The sequence below is a fragment of the Zophobas morio genome, unplaced genomic scaffold, assembly GCF_036711695.1.
Source record: "Zophobas morio isolate AGI-343-1 ecotype UQ-CSIRO unplaced genomic scaffold, CSIRO_AGI_Zmor_V1 ptg000049l, whole genome shotgun sequence".
NCBI classification, from domain to species: Eukaryota; Metazoa; Arthropoda; class Insecta; order Coleoptera; family Tenebrionidae; genus Zophobas; species Zophobas morio.
The window spans coordinates 2,853,356-2,873,104 of record NW_026972154.1 but is presented as its reverse complement, the minus strand read 5'-3'; the positions used below and the strand labels follow the sequence as shown (position 1 = coordinate 2,873,104).

Sequence of the window (19,749 nt, the reverse complement as noted above, 5' to 3'; positions counted from 1 at the left end):
TAGAGAAATATACAAATACAGTTTATTAATACGTATTAAAAAATACAGTTATTAAAATTTCCTAACACATGCATATAATAGCGTAAAATTATAACTGTCTTCCAATAATCAACATTACTCCTAACAATTTGTTAGTTACTCTTCGTCTAATCATTAAAACAATTAACACACTTTCAGTCAAAGTAAAAAATAATTTTCAATTTGTTAATAAATAATGGAAACAACGGTTTTTTTTGTTGAAGCTATTGTAGAAAAGGCGGCCCACTCACTGGCGAATCGGGAAATCTTTGCATATATCGTTCCAACCTCAAATATTTAACAGTAACTAGATTTCCCGCGTACCTGAAAACAACCCCTTTTAATACCTCATACACACCTCAATCATTTTTTAGACAAGAATGCAATTTGGGGGGAAAGCTGAGGCTTTTCAAGCATTAGAGTGCTCAAGGTCGCACGTATAACGGGTGATTCAACTTATTTCACCAAATACATTAAAAAATCCTGTTTCTGAATCACTCGGCATATTATTTTTTAACTACCTGTAGATTTCATTCTATTCTACAGGTAGTTAAAAAATAGCTTCCTTAAGTCACCACTTGACCTTGACTTAAGTAAACGGTCATTCGAACTTACCACCACCCGTGCAGATTCCTATACGCAATGGCCGCATCACTAGGATCCGCACACTTCAAATAAACACACTTGGAATTCATATCGACAGCACAATGCAAAATCCTACACTGCTGTGCGCACTTGCTCAAAACCGCCTTCTTGATCATCATCGTGTTCCTGTCCCCTTCCTCCACCATCCCCCTTATCTTCAAGCACGGCGTCGGCGAACACGGCAGACTGTTCACCGACCCCACCTGCGTTTCAAACGCTTGGCCCTGCCAACTCTTGTTCTTGGACCTGTCAAAAATCGGTTCAAGTATGTTATTTGCATTACGCAAATTTGTCGCAAAAATGTGGTACTTACGTGCTCAAATTCGGGCCTCCCAGCCACCGCCACACCTCGGCGATCTCCCCCTGCACCACCCTCTCCTCCGTCCGAATTCTCGACTCGTTCTCGTGGATGTACCTCACGGCCCGCATCCACAGTTTTTGCTTGTTCTTGCGTTCGTTGATGGGCAGGATCATGTCCCGGACGTGGTTGATCACCATGTAGTTGTCGTCGTTGTCGGCGGCGTTGGTCTGGAGGATGTCGATGATGTTCTCGACGATTGTCATTTCTTCTTCGAGCTGCTTGTGCCGGATTTGCTTGTAGAATTTGAAGGCGTAGTTGAGGACGTAGAGGATGACGATGGCGCCGACGACGGAGGTGAGGACGCTGAAGAAGGCCCAGACGGTGTTGTAGAAGTAGCACTTCCAGGGGATGGGCGGGTGGCGGGAGATGAGGGCGGTGATTTTTTTCGCTTTACCGTTGATTACTTGGTACTGGTGACAAGAAAATGAAAATTGGTCGAAAGTACTTGGAGAGGAGTTTCTGTGTCTCTATTCTCATTCTACATATTTTACTTTCTGATGTGGCGGCACACTAATAGGTGGGTAAGCGAGAAAAGATAAGCCGCTCCGTGGTCTAGTGGTAAGGGCACCTGCCCGGCAAGCGGGTGACGTGTGGTTCGATTTTCACCGGGGCAGCAACATTTTTCTTCGCTTACCTTCACTGACATTACTAATCAACAATAAAATAGTATTGTTTCCAGAATTTCGGGAAAATTGCTTGAATTATTATCCTTCTTAAAAAAGAAAGTCGGGAGCCCCGAGAAAATTTCATATTACATATTAAAAAAGATATTTGGCGCCCCAGAGGTTTTATATTTTTAAAAAAGGCATTTGGAACAACCGAGAAGGTTTCACATAAAAAAAGACAATTGAGCCCCCCGAGAAGGTTTTACATTTTTAAAAGAGACAATTGGGGCCCCCGAGAAGGTTTCGCATAAAAAAAAGACATTTGAGGCCCCCGAGAAGGTTTTACATTTAAAAAAGACAATTGAGAGCCCCACGAAGGTTTCACATTAAAAAAAAAAAGACATTTGAGGCCCCCGAGAAGGTTTTACATTTAAAAAAGACAATTGAGACCCCCACGAAGGTTTCACATTAAAAAAAAAGACATTTGAGGCCCCCGAGAATGTTTTACGTTTTAAAAAAGACAATTGAGACCCTCGAGAAGGTTTCACATTAAAAAAAAAATACATTTAGGGCCCCAGAGGTTTTACATGTTTAAAAAAAGTATTTGGCGCCCCGGTTTTACAATTTTAAAAAAGACAATTGGGACCTTCGAGAACGTTTTACATAAAAAAAGACATTTGAGCCCCCCGAGTAGGTTTTACATTTTTAAAAAAGACAGTTGGGACCCCCGAGAAGGTTTTACATTTTTAAAAAAGACAATTGGAACCCCCGAGAAGGTTTCATATTTTTAAAAAAGACAATTGGGACCCCCGAGAAGGTTTCACATTAAAAAAAGATATTTGGCGCCCCCGAGAAGGTTTTACAATTTTAAAAAAGACAATTGGGACCCCTGAGAAGATTTCAGATTCTTAAAAAATACATTTGGGGCCCCAGAGGAGGTTTTACATTTTTAAAAAAGACAATTGAGACCCCCGAAAATGTTTCACATTAAAAAAAAATACATTTGGGGCACCAGTGGTTTAACATTTTTAAAAAAGGCATTTGGCGCCCCCGAGGGGGTTTCACATAAAAAAAAGATATTTGGCGCCCCCGAGAAGGTTTTACAATTTTAAAAAAGTCAGTTGGGACCCGCGAGAAGATTTCAGATTCTTAAAAAAGACAATTAGGACCCCCGAGAAGGTTTCACATAAAAAAAAAGATATTTGGCGCCCCCGAGAAGGTTTTACAATTTTAAAAAAGACAATTGGCACCCCTGAGAAGATTCCAGATTGTTAAAAAATACATTTGGGGCCCCAGAGGAGGTTTTACATTTTTAAAAAAGACAGTCGGCAGACCCGAGAAAATTTCATATTATTAAAAAAAGATACTTGGCGCCCCAGAGGTTTTATATTTTTAAAAAAGGCATTTGGAACAACCGAGAAGGTTTCACATAAAAAAAGACATTTGAGCCCCCGAGAAGGTTTACATTTTTAAAAAAGACAGTTGGGACCCCCGAGAAGGTTTTACATTTTTAAAAGAGACAATTGGCCCCCCGAGAAGGTTTCGCATAAAAAAAAGACATTTGAGGCCCCGAGAAGGTTTTACATTTTAAAAAAAGACAATTGAGACCCCCAAGGTTTCACATTAAAAAAAAAATACATTTGGGGCCCCAGAGGTTTTACATGTTTAAAAAAAGTATTTGGCGCCCCCGTTTTACAATTTTAAAAAAGACAATTGGGACCCCCGAGAACGTTTTACATAAAAAAAAGACATTTGAGCTCCCCGAGTAGGTTTTACATTTTTAAAAAAGACAATTGGAACCCCCGAGAAGGTTTCACATTAAAAAAAAGACATTTGAGGCCCCCGAGAAGGTTTTACATTTTAAAAAAGACAATTGAGACCCCCGAGAAGGTTTCACATTAAAAAAAAAATACATTTAGGGCCCTAGAGGTTTTGCATTTTTAAAAAAGGCATTTGGCGCCCCCGAGGGGGTTTTACAATTTTAAAAAAGACAATTGGGACCCCCGAGAAGGTTTCACATTAAAAAAAAGACATTTGAGGCCCCCGAGAAGGTTTTACATTTTAAAAAAAGACAATTGAGATCCCCGAGAATGTTACAAAAAAAAAAAATACATTTGGGGCCCCAAAAGTTTTACAATTTTAATAAAGGCATTTGGCGCCCCCGAAGAGGTTTTACAATTTTAAAAAAGACAATTAGGACCCCCGAGGTTTCACATAAAAAAAAATATTTGGCGCCCCCGAGAAGGTTTCATATTAAAAAAAAAGACATTTGAGCCCCCCGAGAAGGTTTGCATTTTTAAAAAAGACAGTTGGGACCCCCAGGTTTTACATTTTTAAAAAAGACAATTGGGGCCCCCGAGAAGGTATCACATTAAAAAAAAAGACATTTGAGGCCCCCGAGGTTTTACATTTTTAAAAAGTCAGTTGGGACCCCCGAGAAGGTTTTACATTTTTTAAAGACAGTTGAGGCCCCCGAGAAGGTTTTACATTTTAAAAAAAGACAATTGAGACCCCCGAGAAGGTTTCATACAAAAAAAATACATTTGGGGCCCTAGAGGTTTTACAATTTTAAAAAAGACAATTAGGACCCCCGAGAAGGTTTCACATAAAAAAAAGATATTTGGCGCCCCCGAGAAGGTTTTACAATTTTAAAAAAGACAGTTGGGACCCCCGAGAAGATTTTAGATTCTTAAAAAATACATTTGGGGCCCCAGACGAGGATTTACATTTTTAAAAAACACAGTTGGGACCCCCGAGGTTTCACGTTAAAAAAAAAGAAAACATTTGGCGCCGCCGAGAAGATTTTACATTTTTAAATAAAGAGGGGCGTATTCTTTCATATGAAAAGAGTAGATAAGTCGCTGTGACAGTGGTCTGCGTTTGTACTAAATTTCGTCGGGTTGTTCTTGGTCTATATTTTTGAATTTAGTGTCATTTTGTGTGTTTTTGGCCAATCATTTCAGTGGTATAAGTGACTCTTTCAACAATTCAGTTATTTTCGAGTACTTATTTGAACGAAATAGTTTATTCGGCGTGGCGTTTTTTCCTGGTGCTTGATTCGTTTTTGTGGGTGCGATACACAGAAGTGTGCGGTGTGCAGATGTACTGTGTGAGTACTCGAACTATTTTGGTAATTATACACATTACTGCAACACAATATATAAACAAATAAATAAAAACAAATTCACAGGAGAATCCCTATCAGGGGACAGATGTAGCTGATAGCATCTGCCCACCTACACATGTGAAAAACCTGAATACATTTTTATAAATCGGTTTCTTTTATCAGTAACTGATAAAACCTCGAAATGGGTATTTCAAATGCAGACCTTCTCAACGAAATTCGTAAATTACGTGAGGATCTAAATCACAAAATTGATCAGGCTGAATCTAGTATATTGTCCAACGTAAGTCAGCAGTTATTAAGGGTGGCGTCTGGTTCGGTTTCGCCCAATACTAAATACATTGAAAACATCGTCGTAGATTCCGGAATTGCATTTTTAAAATACTGAAATCTCCAACCAAGTCAGAATCTAAGTAAACCTGCATTCTGCTACCGCATCACAGCTCGTTTAATGCCGATTTCTCGTTTCAATAGATTTTGACTTTTCGCGAGTTATTTACCTCAGTCGTGGATTTTTCAATATTATAAATGGTATCAAAAAAAAGCTGACACTTTTCCCCAGGGGACCTCCTATCTCAGAATGCAAAAAACTTCAGCACTTCGTCAAAAAATGCATCAATGTGCCGGTTAAAATGTGATGTAAAAGTTGTTCAATTTTATAATTTTTTTTTGTAAAAACTGCATACTAGATATGAATATAAATATGGAGGTCCCCTGGACTGAAGTTTGTTAATTCGAAATATAATTTTTTTAAAGCGATATATTTCATATTTTTAAAATGCAACTCCGGAAACCGCGACGATGTTTTCAATGTATTTAGTATAGGGCTAAACCGAACCAGATGCCAGCCTTAAGAGAAAACGAGTACTTAAAAAATAAAATAAAATATCTAGAAAAAGCAAACAAAAAAAACAATATCATCATTCATCATCTTTGGATTGGAAGTGATAAATGAACGCTTACCGTCACCGGAACTGGCATCCTTTGTATGTAAGAAATTAGAGGAGTTTCTACACATTCAAATTGGCATTTCTGACATAAATAATGTCTACTTAATAGGAAAAAACCAAACCAAAACCCAGGTAATTATTGAATTTATCTCGCGTATGAAAAAATATGAAGTACTCCAGCTCGCAAAAATTTGAAAGGCTCGAGGATTTGCATAAATAACGATTTAACCACGGATGAAATTAAGGAATACAAAATTTTAAGAGGCCATCTTAGTTTGGCTAAACAAAAGAAACTGAATGCTTATATTAAAGGAAATAAGTTATATGTTAATGATGATATATACACTGCAAATGATTTAGAAGAAACTGAACAACCAGCAATTTTTGTAAAGTCAAAAAGTACTCCGCCAACACCGACACCAGATAGAACGGTAAATATTGATGAAGAATAATTTAAACATTGAAAACAATGTCACTAACTTTTCACCTAATATAGTTACAGTTCCCACAAGCCTGATTAAGACAGATTCAAAACAAATTCAAAAAAAGACACTACGTAGTAATTCAAATAAAGGATCAAAAATGTAGTAACAGTCAAACTTATTGGTAACGTCTTAAATTGGACTGATTCTGCTCGAATATTAGGCATTTCACTTTGATTATGATTTAAATTTTAAGTCACATATTTCTTACTTACTTAAATCGGTCTACTTAAGGTTAAAATATTATATGCTATTATATTATAAACTTCAAAATTAAAAAAAAATTAACGGAATCATTATTTTTCTCAGTTTTATTTTACGTCATTACTGTTTATCACCCTTGTTTGTATTCCATACATAAAAGTAGACTGCAAAAGATCCAACATTTATGTTGTCGCTTTATATTGAATATCAGAAAATACGGACGATTTGTCAAAAAATGTAAACGCTGTTTTAGTTACAATAATGATATGTAATGCTGTAGACCGTAACATTAAGAGTCTTACCATTGCCCGATTTTAGAAATATGTATTTTCCAACTTATTAAAAAAAACAGAATTCTTAAACTATTAGGTTACTTAAGTATTAGAAAGCTTCTTTAAATTTATAATTGTTTTTTATCTCATCTTTTTTTTTGTCTTATATTATCTCATTTCTTAGAATTTCTCTTACATTTATGTAGTGTAAATTGTAGATTATTTTTGTAAGAGGTTAAGTGTAAGAATAGCTATAAGCTAAACTTCGCCTCCGAGAGGTACTGTATATGCATCTGAAATAAAGACGTTTATTATTATTCTTACCTTTTCGAGAAAGTGGGCTAAACTCATCAACAAAAAATTTGCGACGACGTCATAACCATAAATACACAGTGTGAGAGAACAATAGAAAAAAAAGGAAAACCAAGTTTGGAATCTTAACTTTTATTATGTTTGCAAAAATTTGGACGGTTAGGGAAAAATTCAAAGCGGATTCGTACACCAACCTTACAGGACTATATTGTTGTAGAGCACTTAAATCAAATAAACATAAAATTCTTTAAAATTACGTCATCGAATTGTTGGTGGGGATGATTAGCAAAATTTTGGTTAGCATTTAACCATTTATATAATATTTCTAATATACATACAAAATTTGACAACAATTGGTCCAGCGGTTTCGGAGATTACGTGTCTGAATACAGACACCAGACAAACAGAGACAGACCGACAGACGGAAACGGAAGCTCACTTTTTTCGTGCTTTTGGGGTCATAAAACGTCGAGAAAATATAAAAGTGGCCATTCGTTCGATGGACACGATTACTATACTTTAAGTAAAAATATGTGTAGATTATTAAAGAACACAAAAGAAGTACAACTAAATTTCAACCCATGTATTCATAAAACACATACAAAATTTTTTATCGTCTTGATCTTGTATTAAATTATGTTTAAAAAACTAATAGAAGTCGTTTAAAAAAAATTAAGGAATTAAAAATATATACAGGGTGTCTCAACAGTTTCATGGAAAAATATACAGACGTTTAAAAATTTAGATCAATGTACATTCTTTATGAAAAAAAAAAAAAATTCAAATACAAGAATTAGAATGTTTGATCCGACATCCGACAAACTTGCTTTTATAAAAAAAATTGGGCATATTTGAAAATTCCCTGCTTCTGGATTTTTAAAAATGGAGGTTTTGAATTTTGCTCGCAGTTTTTTACTCACCTTGTTTTAACATACGTGCAGAAAAAATTGACTTATATCGACTCAATTTTTCGAAGTGTCGAAAATTTTATCAAAATCAAATTGCTACTTTTATCCACGGAGGTAGAAGAGACTCTTCTACCTCCGTGCTTTTATCATACTTTTGAAATGGAAGTTTTTTTTTGACGCAAGTTTGTTGGGACATATTATAACAATTGAAGGGTGTCAGGAGAAAGCAAAGAATGTCAACTGGATAAAAATCGAAATATTTAAAATATTATCTTTGAAAGTCAATTTTTTTTTTATTGTCGCACATTATATTTTCATAGTTTACACAAAAATTGTTCAAATCGAACAACACTTTATTTTGTATGAACATTGAACAAGGAACAAAAAGTTTATAATAGAAAATGAAATTTGAACAAAGTACCGAGAGGTTGGAAGAAAACTGTGAATGTCTATAGGAAAACGTCGTCAAATATTAGCTGACTATAAATCTCACATTGTGAAATTGGATGAGGGTAATTTTAGGTTCTTGTTTAGGTTCCACTGTTGTTCAATACCAAATGCACTTTTCGCCCAATCAAATGAGTGACCAAAAAGAAAACCGGGTGGGTGGGAGGGGCCGCTTTGAATTTTTGTAAGTCTAGTTCGCCATTTGACATAGTAAAATTCAGTCTTCGTCTTATCAAAAATACCAATGACATCCAAAAGCGGAGGTGGGTGGGGTTAGTTTTACCTTTTCGTCTAGATTCCAGTGTTTATCAACATAAAACCCACTTTTTGTCCAATACAATGAGTAATCAAGAAGAAAATCGGGTGGGTGGGCGGAACCACTTTGAATTTTTATAAATAGATTCGATCACATGACAAAATAAAATTCAATTTCCATCTAATCAAATAAGCCAATAAAATTCAAAACCGAAGGTGAGTTGTAGGTTTTTGTTTAGATTCCACTATTGTTCAATACAAAATGCACTGTTCGTCCAACAAAATTTTTTAAGCCTAATTCGCTACTTGACGTAGTAAAATTCAGTCTTCATCGAATAAAAAAAAAACAAAAAAAAATGACATTCAAAAGCGGTGCTGGGTGGGATTAGTTTTACGTTTTTTGTCTAGATTTCGTTGTGACATCTGTAAAACGAGTCTTAATAATCGATAACAATTTTAGATTTAGAACCCAATCAGCCATATTTAAAAAAATGTTACCTAGATTTTTTGAAAAAATTAAAAACAATTATTTTGCGAACTTTTATTTGTGGTAACTTCTATACATTAAAATGTGTATGTGTTTTAATACTCTATTTTTTTTGGTGATTCTCTATGACATCCAATTTTTTTAAAGACACTGTATATTTTTTTCGAGATTCTTGTAGAACTTGTTTTTTAATTCATTAACGTATCATACTTTAACCACCCATACTTCGTCACTGTCTATGATCCGACCGCATTTTTTTTACGAAAGCACTCTTTGTTAACTTTCTTATATTTGGTCTGTAATACACTTGTCATTCACCTATGACGAAAAACTGATTAGTAAATAATTACTTCACAAATATGAATGCTTGAAGACTGTGCCTATATTTGTAGCGAGTTTTCCGATTTGAAAATATTCCGATCATCATTATTTCAGCAAGGACACGTATGTCAATTCCGAGACGTTTTAAGTTTCTTGTTGTGAAAAGATGGCTATGTACATTAAGAAAAAACAAAGTAAAATATAAGCCCCGCCCACCCACCCTATCTCAATTGTGATGATTTTTTTTTATTCGTTTTGAGCCGAGGGGTGGAGCTTACTTGCAATCTCCTCATTTTTCGCCAAGAAATTATCCAGTGAAACATAATCTTAACTAGATAATCATGTTCTTCAAAGAAAATTGTATGTATCAAATAAAAAAGAAAGTCAAAGTTTAAGCTCCACCTACACCCACCCCATGTCAGTTGTGATGAATTTTTCATTTATTGTCACACCCAGGGGCGGAGCATAAATGCAAAATCGATATTTCCCTGTGGTGTCCTGATTTAAAAATTTTCAATTTCACGCCAAGAAAAAAATTGCGCGAAACCGCAAATAAACAAAAATCGTTTCAACAATGACAACTACTCCTTCATGTTGGATTGGTAACCAAAAAGTTCATTCACTTCCTGTTTTTGGTGCTAAAAAGAGGGTAGTTATATTTAGTTTGCATATTGTAATTATTGTAATATCGGTTTATTAATGATTTTCTAATAAGAAAATTTTGTTTTATTGTTTGTAAATTCACGGTTCACATGGCAGAAATTCACTTATTCAGCCTCAATTTACTTGTTTATAACAATTTATGACTTAAAATATGTCAAACGTTGATACATTACATCGTAGGCTCGAAAACGGGACAACTTTAATCATTTTCTTACAGATTTAATCATTTCTCACAGCTTGAATTTGAATATTTATTTTCGTAGTCACCGTTCCAAAGCGAAGCGTTTCCAAGACCACATTATTTTGAGTTGGATCCTATTGAATTTGTGCCTGTTTGTGCTATGGGGTTTTGTTGACTCCAAGATGATGTATTTTTGATGAAATCATTTCATCATTAACTTGGATTAACGCGTAATTTAAAATCATGTAAATTCTTTGTTGTTTGAAATTCTTGATAAGAGTGTGGCATATTTAAACAACGCTTATTTCCTTTTGTGTAATTCAGAGATTTTAATTTAAGGAAGGGATCGCATGACGAAATAAGTACTTTTCTCTCCTTGCCATTTTCACGTAAATGTTTATCTGCAATATCGCATTTTCAACCCCGGTGAACCAGGCCGTCTAGTTGGCTATTTCCTTTGCGAAGCTGTAGTTAAGGCAACCAGATGTTCACGAGAAGACGCCCTTCGCGCTGCTGTCGCTATACGTTACCTTGCAAATAAGTTCGCTTTTGCACAGACCTTGAAGATTATCATCAGTTAAATTAATGTTACCATGGACTCGAGGTGGAAGGTGTACTTTATGTTTATCTTGTATTATACATATTGAGCTTTTTTTTACATCAGAATTATTTTTTCTCAGAGGTTAAAGTTGAATTTGCTCTCCCAATTCATGACACAACAATGAACTAGTTGAATTTCATCGGTCAATTGCAACAATCTTAGTAGGATGTGTGAATTTTCGCGCTACAACGTAACGCTGAAAACTGAGGAGAGCTCGATCGTCTTAATCGGAGTAATCGATCCCGTAACCGTGATCTATGATTTGGACTCCCGATACAGATTTTGGGTTTCTCCCTCTTTTGAATAGAGGAAAAAACAATTCGCCTTCCATGTCGAACAAAAACACAACGTAGGTTTATATTTATTGTACGTATATTTTTAAGTTTTCTCGGGTTTTGTGCTCATGTCTCATTTTATTTCTTTATACGTTAAACTTTAACGTTCGTGTAAACTTGGACACTCACTTTGTAGACACGTGTTCACTCCATCTGTTCGGTAAATGGACTAAGAATCCCGTATGATTATTAATATTTTAAAACACTACCCAACTTCTAGACCTATTTAGTTTTGCAGTCATGGGTAGTCACCCATAAAACAATTACTTTAAATAAGGTGTGTACCAAAAATACGTCCACAATGACGTCACACTGAGTCATAAGATTGCGCAACTTTGCACAACTTAAAAATAACTTACCATATCTGCGGCAATGGCGTCCTCACTAAAACTAACGCCATCTTCCTCCAATTGCAAGACACTAATACCCCACGTGGGATTAAAAAACGACAAGACTTCCACATTGCTCAAGTCGGTTCGAATCCGATTTTCGTCCTACAAACCCCACTCTTACAACTGGCCACCACTCAACTCCGCCAAACTCACCTTAATGGCAAAATTATTCGCCACAAACCCCACCACGTCCTGCTCAGTCATGTAGGGCTTCGCCGAGGCGTCCTCGCAGCGATTTTTGAGCGCCCTCCGGTTCAGCTCCGGCTTCAGGACGTGCAGCAAGTGGAGGGCCGGCTTGCCCTCGCCCTCCAACACACAATTGACGTACCTTCTCGAATTGGCGTCAGATTTAACACAAATAGGTATCGTGGCTGCAAAGAAAAAAACTTAATTGATTTTTTCCCACACGCCGCGCCGGCCGGGAACGGGAAAGCATTAAAACAAAAAAAAGTGAAGTAATAAAACTTTATTCTTGATTAAAAAAGCTCATACAACTATAAAAAGTATCGATTGTAAAATTTAAGCCACCTTGTTATTGATATAATCATTAACATCTTCCTTACCAGTCACTTCCAGAGTTGTATCGGACCGAATTCCCAAATACACGATAGCCACGACGATGAAAAATAAAAAGGCCACCACGAGGACCATAAACGGGACGAAATTGTTTTTGAACAGGCTCTGATTCGTTATTTTGTAGTCGTACGTGCTCGGGCGCCCTCTAGTGGCCCTGTAACTAAAAAAACGAATTAACTCAAGGCAATTAACACACTATTTTTATACACTACACATGTCAATCCTGGCCAACAAAAAAAATAAACGACTGCATTTTGGTTAAACTAATACTCGTTATTTTAAATTTATGCGTCACATCATAGCGATCTCCAACCAATTAAGGATGTGAGGCAAAAACAATTATGTTCATCAGTTTTCCATAAACAGAAGAGCGGAAAAGCCCAAAATTTTACAACCTAAAAAAATAGATCCTTCTACAATCAAAGGCGAATCCATAAACCACAGGTATAAGAAGTATGCTATTTTATAAAGTTTAAATAGTACTTGCTGTGCAAAATTTAAAAATCTTTAAATCTGTGTAAATGTTAATCGAGTACATCAAAATTAACAAAATTTCTTTAATTTAGTTTTTTAAATTTATTTATTCATGAAGAAAGGGAAGGAAGTGAAGTCAAAAAAGAGATAAATAAATCGGCACTGATTTTTTTTTTTAATTATTCATATTTCAGTGACGAGTTTTAATATTTTGAAATCGACCAAATTGCTTGTCCCAAGAAAAATCCCGTAAGAACTGAATTTACTTTACTTATTTATTATTTTGTTTAAGTCTAATCAAATTTGTTTGAAATTCTGGCAGTACTGACTCGTTGTAATATTAAAATAAAGCTTTCTTATTTTTTAAATTTAATTGTTTAATTATTAAATTAGCATCAAGTTTACCACACAATTTGAATTTTCTTTTTTTAATGTTATTTTTTTTGTTGTATTTTTTTAACGATCTGTTCATCATTTTTGTATAAATAAAAGAACGGGAAAGCACAACATTTTACAACATGAAAAATGAGTACATATACAAATGTCTAAAAATTTAGGCAGATCCATAAACCACAGGTACAAGAAGTATGTTATTTTATGAAATTTAAATAAGATTTACTATGCAAAATTTAGAGATGATGTCCTCAATTTTCCTGAAATTTCTGAAACATAATATAATTTTCAATGTTAATCGAGCACGTTAAAATTAACGAAATTTTCTTTAATTAAATTAATTTTATTTATTAAGTATTTTTTTAACGATCTGTTCATCATTTTTGTATAAATAAAAGAACGGGAAAGCACAACATTTTACAACATGAAAAATGAACACATATGAATGTCTAACAATATAAACGGATTCATAAACCACAGGTACAAGAAGAATGTTATTTTATGAAATTTAAAAAAGATTTATTATGCAAAATTTAGAGATGATGTCCTCAATTTTCCTGAAATTTCTGGAACATAATATAATTTTCAATATTAATCGAGCACGTTAAAATTAACGAAATTTTTTTAAATTAAATCAATTAAAATTTATTTATTTATCAAGAAAGGGGAAGAAGTGATGTAAAAAAAGAAATAAGTAAATCTGTACTGTTTTATTTTTTTTCGAATTATTCATGTTTCAGTGATGAGTTTTAATTTTCTGAAATCGACCAAATTGCTTGTCTCAAGAAAAGTCCCTTAAGAACTGAATTTACTTTCCTTATTTATTATTTTATTTAAGCTTGTTTGAAATTCTGGCAGTACTGTCTTGTTATAATATTAAAATAAAGCTTTCTTAATTTTTTAATTTAATTATTTAATTATTAAATTAGCATCAAGTTTACCACACAATTTGAATTTCCGGTTTTTAATGTTTTTTTTTGTTTGTATTTTTTTAACGATCTGTTCATCATTTTTGTATAAATAAAAGAACGGGAAAGCACATTTTACAACATGAAAAATAAATACATATGTATGTCTAAAAATATAGGCGGATTCATAAACCACAGATACAAAAAGTATGTTATTTTATGAAATTTAAATAAGATTTACTATGCAAAATTTAGAGATGAAGTCATCTATTTTCCTGAAATTTCTGGAACATAATATAATTTTCAATGTTAATCGAGCACATTAAAATTAACAAAATTTCTTTAATTAAATTAATTAAAATTTATTTATTCATGAAGAAAGCGGAGGAAGAGTGACGTCAAAAAAGAGATAAATAAATCTATACTGTTTTTTTTTTTTTTTTGGAATTATCCATATTTCAGTGATGAGTTTTAATATTTTGAAATCGACCAAATACGTTGTATCGTAAAAAATCCCTTAAAAACCGAATTTACTTTATTTATTTATTTATTATTTTGCTGAAGAATAATCAAATTTGTTTGAAATTCTGGCAGTACTGTCTCGTTGTAATATTAAAATTAAGCTTTCTTATTTTTTAAATTTAATTGTTTAATTATTAAATTAGCATAAGTTTACCACACAATTTGAATTTCCGTTTTTTAATGTTATTTTTTTTTGTTTGTATTTTTTTAACGATCTGTTTATCATTTTTGTATAAATAAAAGAATGGGAGAGCACAACATTTTACAACATGAAAAATGAATATATATGTCTGTCTAAAAATTTAGGCGGATTCATAAACCACAGATACAAGAAGTATGTTATTTTATGAAATTTAAAAAAGATTTACTATGCAAAATTTAGAGATGATGTCCTCAATTTTCCTGAAATTTCTGGAACATATAATTTTCAATATTAATCGAGCACGTTAAAATTAACGAAATTTTTTTAAATTAAATCAATTAAAATGTATTTATTTATCAAGAAAGGGGAGGAAGTGATGTCGAAAAAGTACTGTTTTATTTTTTTTCGAATTATTCATGTTTCAGTGATGAGTTTTAATTTTCTGAAATCGACCAAATTGGTTGTCTCAAGAAAAATCCCTTAAATCCCCCTGTTCATCATTTTTGTATAAATAAAAGAACGGGAAAGCACAACATTTTACAACCTAAAAAATGAATACATATGTACTTCTAAAAGTATAGGTGGATTCATAAACCACAGTTACAAGAAGTCTGTTATTTTATGAAATTTCAATAATAGTTACTATGCAAAATTTAGAGATGATGTCATCAATTTTCCAGAAATTACTGGAACATTATATAATTTTCAACGTATTAAAATTAACAACATTTCTTTAATTAAATTAATTAAAATTTATTTATTCATTAAGAAAGCGGAGGAAGTGATGTTCAAAAAAGAGATAAATAAATCTGTACAGATTTTTTTTTTAATTATTAATATTTCAGTGATTTGTTTTAATTTTTTGAAATCGACTAAATCCCTTAAGAACCGAATTTACTTTATTTATTTATTATTTTGTCTAAGACTGAACAAATTTGTTTGAAATTCTGGGAGTAGTCTCGTAATATTAAAATAAAGCTTTATTTTTTAAATTTAATTATTTAATTTTTAAGTTAAAATCAAGTTTACCACACAATTTAAATTTCCGTTTCCAATATGTTATTTTTTTTGTATCTTTTTAACGATCTGTTCATCATTTTTGTATAAATAAAAGAACGGGAAACCACAACATTTTACAACCTAAAAAATGAATACATATATACTTCTAAAAATGTAGGCGGATTCATAAACCACAGTTACAAGAAGTCTGTTATTTTATGAAATTTAAATAATAGTTACTATGCAAAATTTAGAGATGATGTCATCAATTTTCCCGAAATTTCTGGAACATTATATAATTTTCAATGTTAATTGAGCACATTAAAATTAACAAAATTTCTTTAATTTAACTAAAATTTATTTATTCATCAAGAAAGAGGAGGAAGTGATGTCAAAAGAGATAAATAAATCTGTTAACGTTAAAACGTATTGATTTGGTCAGGATTGACAAACGCATATTTTCAATCGAGTTCTACCATTTTCCGTTAAATGAATGAGCGTCAGACATAGTAACTAGGACTCCTATAAATTCCAGTCACATAAAAGTCTGAGTTTTACTTTAAAACAGTATTTATGAACTCTATTAATCGCTAACCGCGTGACGAAATATGGCAGGATTAAAAATATTACCACAGTGTTAACCACAACTGATAAAAAAAATACCTGTTGAGATATGTCCTCGAATTGGTGGTTCCCCCATTAACATCGTTCTCCTTAATAATGTCACTCTTATAATCATACAGAGTGCTCTTCGGACTCTCTGACAACTGAGACAACCTCTTTGTAAAGTTGCTCAAAAACGGCGTGTTCTCCTTATCTTTCAAAATATCATCATTCGACGAGTTGTAGTAGGACTTATCATACCCCGAACTGTACGTCGATTGGCGAGCCCTAATCTGGTTCAGCCTATCCGAAGCCGCTTCGGCCGCCAGCGACCCCGAAACAAAGCTCGAAGGCAACCTGCTAGGTGACGGCGTCTTCTTAAAACTGTCACTCAACCCCGGCGCCTCTCTCCTCAGGCTACTCTCATACTTCTCCGCCACCTCGTCAGACTCCGATCCCGTATCGAACTCATCTTTCGAAGCCTGCAGGATCTTGGTGGTCCGGGTGGACGTCGTGGTGACGCTTTTCAACTCCCGCTTCAGAGGCGACCCGTCAAGGGAGCTGACCTCGCTCCTGGGGGCCTTCTTCTTAACGGGCAGAGGCGGGGCCGCCATGGTCGCCCGCCGGTACTTGTCTTTCCTGGCCGACTTGGCGTCCGAGTCGCTTTCGTCCTCGCTGGAGTAGCGCCCCAGCGAGCGGCGGTTGTCCTTGTTCACCTTGTTCTTGGTCTCCAGCAGCATCTTCAGCTTCTTCATCATAACCCGCCGCGTCGTGCCGGTGATGGGCATGACTGGGTATCCGCACTCGATGAGTTTGGACCTGAGTTCGGCATCGGTGAGATTTTCGACATCTACGTCCATCTGGGGGGAGAAGATTATTGGGGGTTGTGGGAAAAGAGCGGTTGGCTTACCTTGGAGGAAGATTCACATGTATGTACTTCTCGTGGTAAAAGAAGCGCGCTCAACGCGACCTTGAGGAAGCTTTGTTTTCGTTGGAAAAGCGTGCGAGGAAAGCGCCTGGGGTGTTGGCGGTGTGGGCGAAGGCGCGGCGCACAGCTCGGTGATGTTTTTGCACTAAATTTAACGTTATCTTTAACTTAAATACTAGGGAAACTATTAAAGCGTCTGACTTCCATAAATAGACATGACGTTACAGTTTTTTGCGCTGCAGGGGGCGCTGAGGACGCCGGTTTGAAATGGAAGTGGCGACAGTGTCGTCGGACGGTTTTCAATACAAAAAAACGTACCTATTTATGAGTAATTAATTGTAAATTTATTTATTTCTGATTTACTTCCTTCAAACGAAGTACTTGTTTACGAACACTGTTATAAATATTATTAAAAACTCAATTCCAATGGGGAAAGTGTCTACAGTGTCGACTTTTTTTCCCGGAAAAAAAAGATTCTCAGATAAACAGAAATAATATTTTTATTATAAACATAATGAAACTATTTTTGAGGCTACCGACATTCATTTCATCGATGGGTATGTCTATGTATGCGAACTTTCACAAAATGTTATCAAATGTCACAACATAACCTCATATTGTGACACAAACTTTCATTATTGTGGGGATCAGAATCGTGTAAATGAGGTAAAATGTTATAAAATTAAAATATATAAGTAAACATGCTAAAGGTAATAGGAACATTTTGTTAAAAATAAAAACACAATAAAACTATAATATTCTCCTTATTTATAGCCTCAGGTGCTGAACTATTTCGGGGATATACCGAATTTTGTCTAAGTAATTAAAAAAAAATCCCCATTTCATTATTACGCGCTTAAAAAGAACAGATATTTGGCGCTATCTGTAAAAATGTATAGTGGTTACGCTGGTGCGTAATAGAGGGAACTAAACAAATCCGCAGAACTAAATTTATACTGAAAAAAATATTAAGAAATAAAATTATATAAAAAAAAATATTGAAAATTTATAAATACATTAAAAATAAAAATTTCTTGAATTATCGTAGACTTTTCGGTAGATTTGGTGTTTCAATCGGTAGATAGGTAGACAGAGCCCAAAATCGGTAGATCTACCGAAAATTCGGTAGAAGTGGCAACACTGTTTGGGGGTCTTTGGGTGCTCACTCCAACAAAGTAGTAGGAGTAGTATTTTATGTAGAGTCTCTTTTTCTGATGTCTATCAATATCTACAAAATAGAAATATGTTTTCCTTTTACTAAAAACTGTTTAAGATGTTTATATTTGAGCACATGCGCTTTTTTTAAAAAATTAAACGAGATTGATTTTATTAATTTGTCTAATTAAAATTTGTGACGACGTCATCAACATGGACAATTCTGGTCACAGCACAAACGAAAAGTAGTCACAGCGGATTACCATTTGTTTATTCTTGTACTGATAAATTACATAAGTGGATTCTGAAGAATAATTCCACGCCCCAAATTTGTAGTACTTAAGAAACTTCGGAAATATGCCATCACTAGAAAAGTGTTCTGCTCTACAGACAGAGGCATATTAGGAAAAGCAATCGGACAAATCTAAAATTCGAAACTTCAAATCTGACAACTAATATTTTTTACCAACAAAAAAAAAATCGAAAAAAGGCGCCACTGAGTTTTGAAATTTGAAACTTGAAACTTCAAATCTAGCAGCTACTAACTACTTTTAAACAACTTAATATACCAAATTATTCAAGTTTAGGTTTACCAACTCTCTCAATCAATTTTGCTTGTTTTCTTAATACGCGTAGTCGCCTTTTCAGAACAAGAAAGTTAAAACATGTTTACAATGGTAAATTCTTGTAGACAAAATATAGATCTTGCAACTAGGCTCCCTCAATCTGACAAGGAATGAAAAATTCATCACAATTGAGAATTGAGATCGGGGCGGGTATGGGTGGAGCCCAATCTTTGACTTTATTTTTTCCTTAATATACATAGTATTCTTTGAATAACACGATACTCAAAAACATGTTTTTAATTTCTCGTAGAGAAATAAGGATTTTGCAGTTAAGCTCCGCCCCCTTGGCTCACGACAAATAAAAAAAAATCATCACAATCGGGATAGGGCGGGTGGGCGGGGCTTACATTTTTCCCTTTTTTTCTTAATATGTGTAGTCGTCTTTTCAGAACAGGAAACTTAAAACATTTAAAATGGTAAACTTAATGAGAAAATATCAATTTTGCAATTACGCTCCTCCCCTCGCTCTGACAATGAATGAAAAATTCATCACGATTGAGATCGAGGCGGATAGGTGGGGCTCCTCTTTTGGGTTTCTTTTTTAAATAATACATTTAGTTTTCTCTACAACACGATTACTTAGGAATATTTTTCACATGGTAAGTTCTCGTAGAAAAATACGACGAATAAAAAAAATCATCAGAATTAAGATAGGGCGGGGCTTATATTTTGCCATTTTTTTCTTAATATACATAGCCATCTATTTCCATTTTAGACATGTTTTAAGTTCCATGTTGTGAAAAGAAGTGTACATCATATTAAAACAAAAAGGCAAAATGTAAGCCTACGCACCCGCCCTATCTCAATTGTGATGACTTCTTTTTATTCGCCGTAAACCACGGGCGCGGAGCTTAACTACA

At 34.2% G+C, this 19,749-nt stretch overlaps 1 protein-coding gene across 1 annotated transcript; it reads right to left on the bottom strand.

The window, feature by feature from the left end:
- Positions 1–8: 8 nt before the first annotated feature.
- On the bottom strand, positions 9–17,352 carry LOC135142617 (inner nuclear membrane protein Man1-like). Its single transcript, XM_064074357.1, has 8 exons — positions 17,091–17,352; positions 16,241–17,040; positions 12,127–12,299; positions 11,717–11,934; positions 11,531–11,665; positions 977–1,434; positions 634–909; positions 9–342 (listed from the first exon to the last, which is right to left on the bottom strand). Exons 2-8 carry the CDS (start codon positions 17,038–17,040, stop codon positions 243–245), a joined length of 2,160 nt encoding a protein of 719 aa, XP_063930427.1. The 5' UTR covers positions 17,091–17,352; the 3' UTR covers positions 9–242.
- Between the last annotated feature and the right edge of the window lie 2,397 nt (positions 17,353–19,749).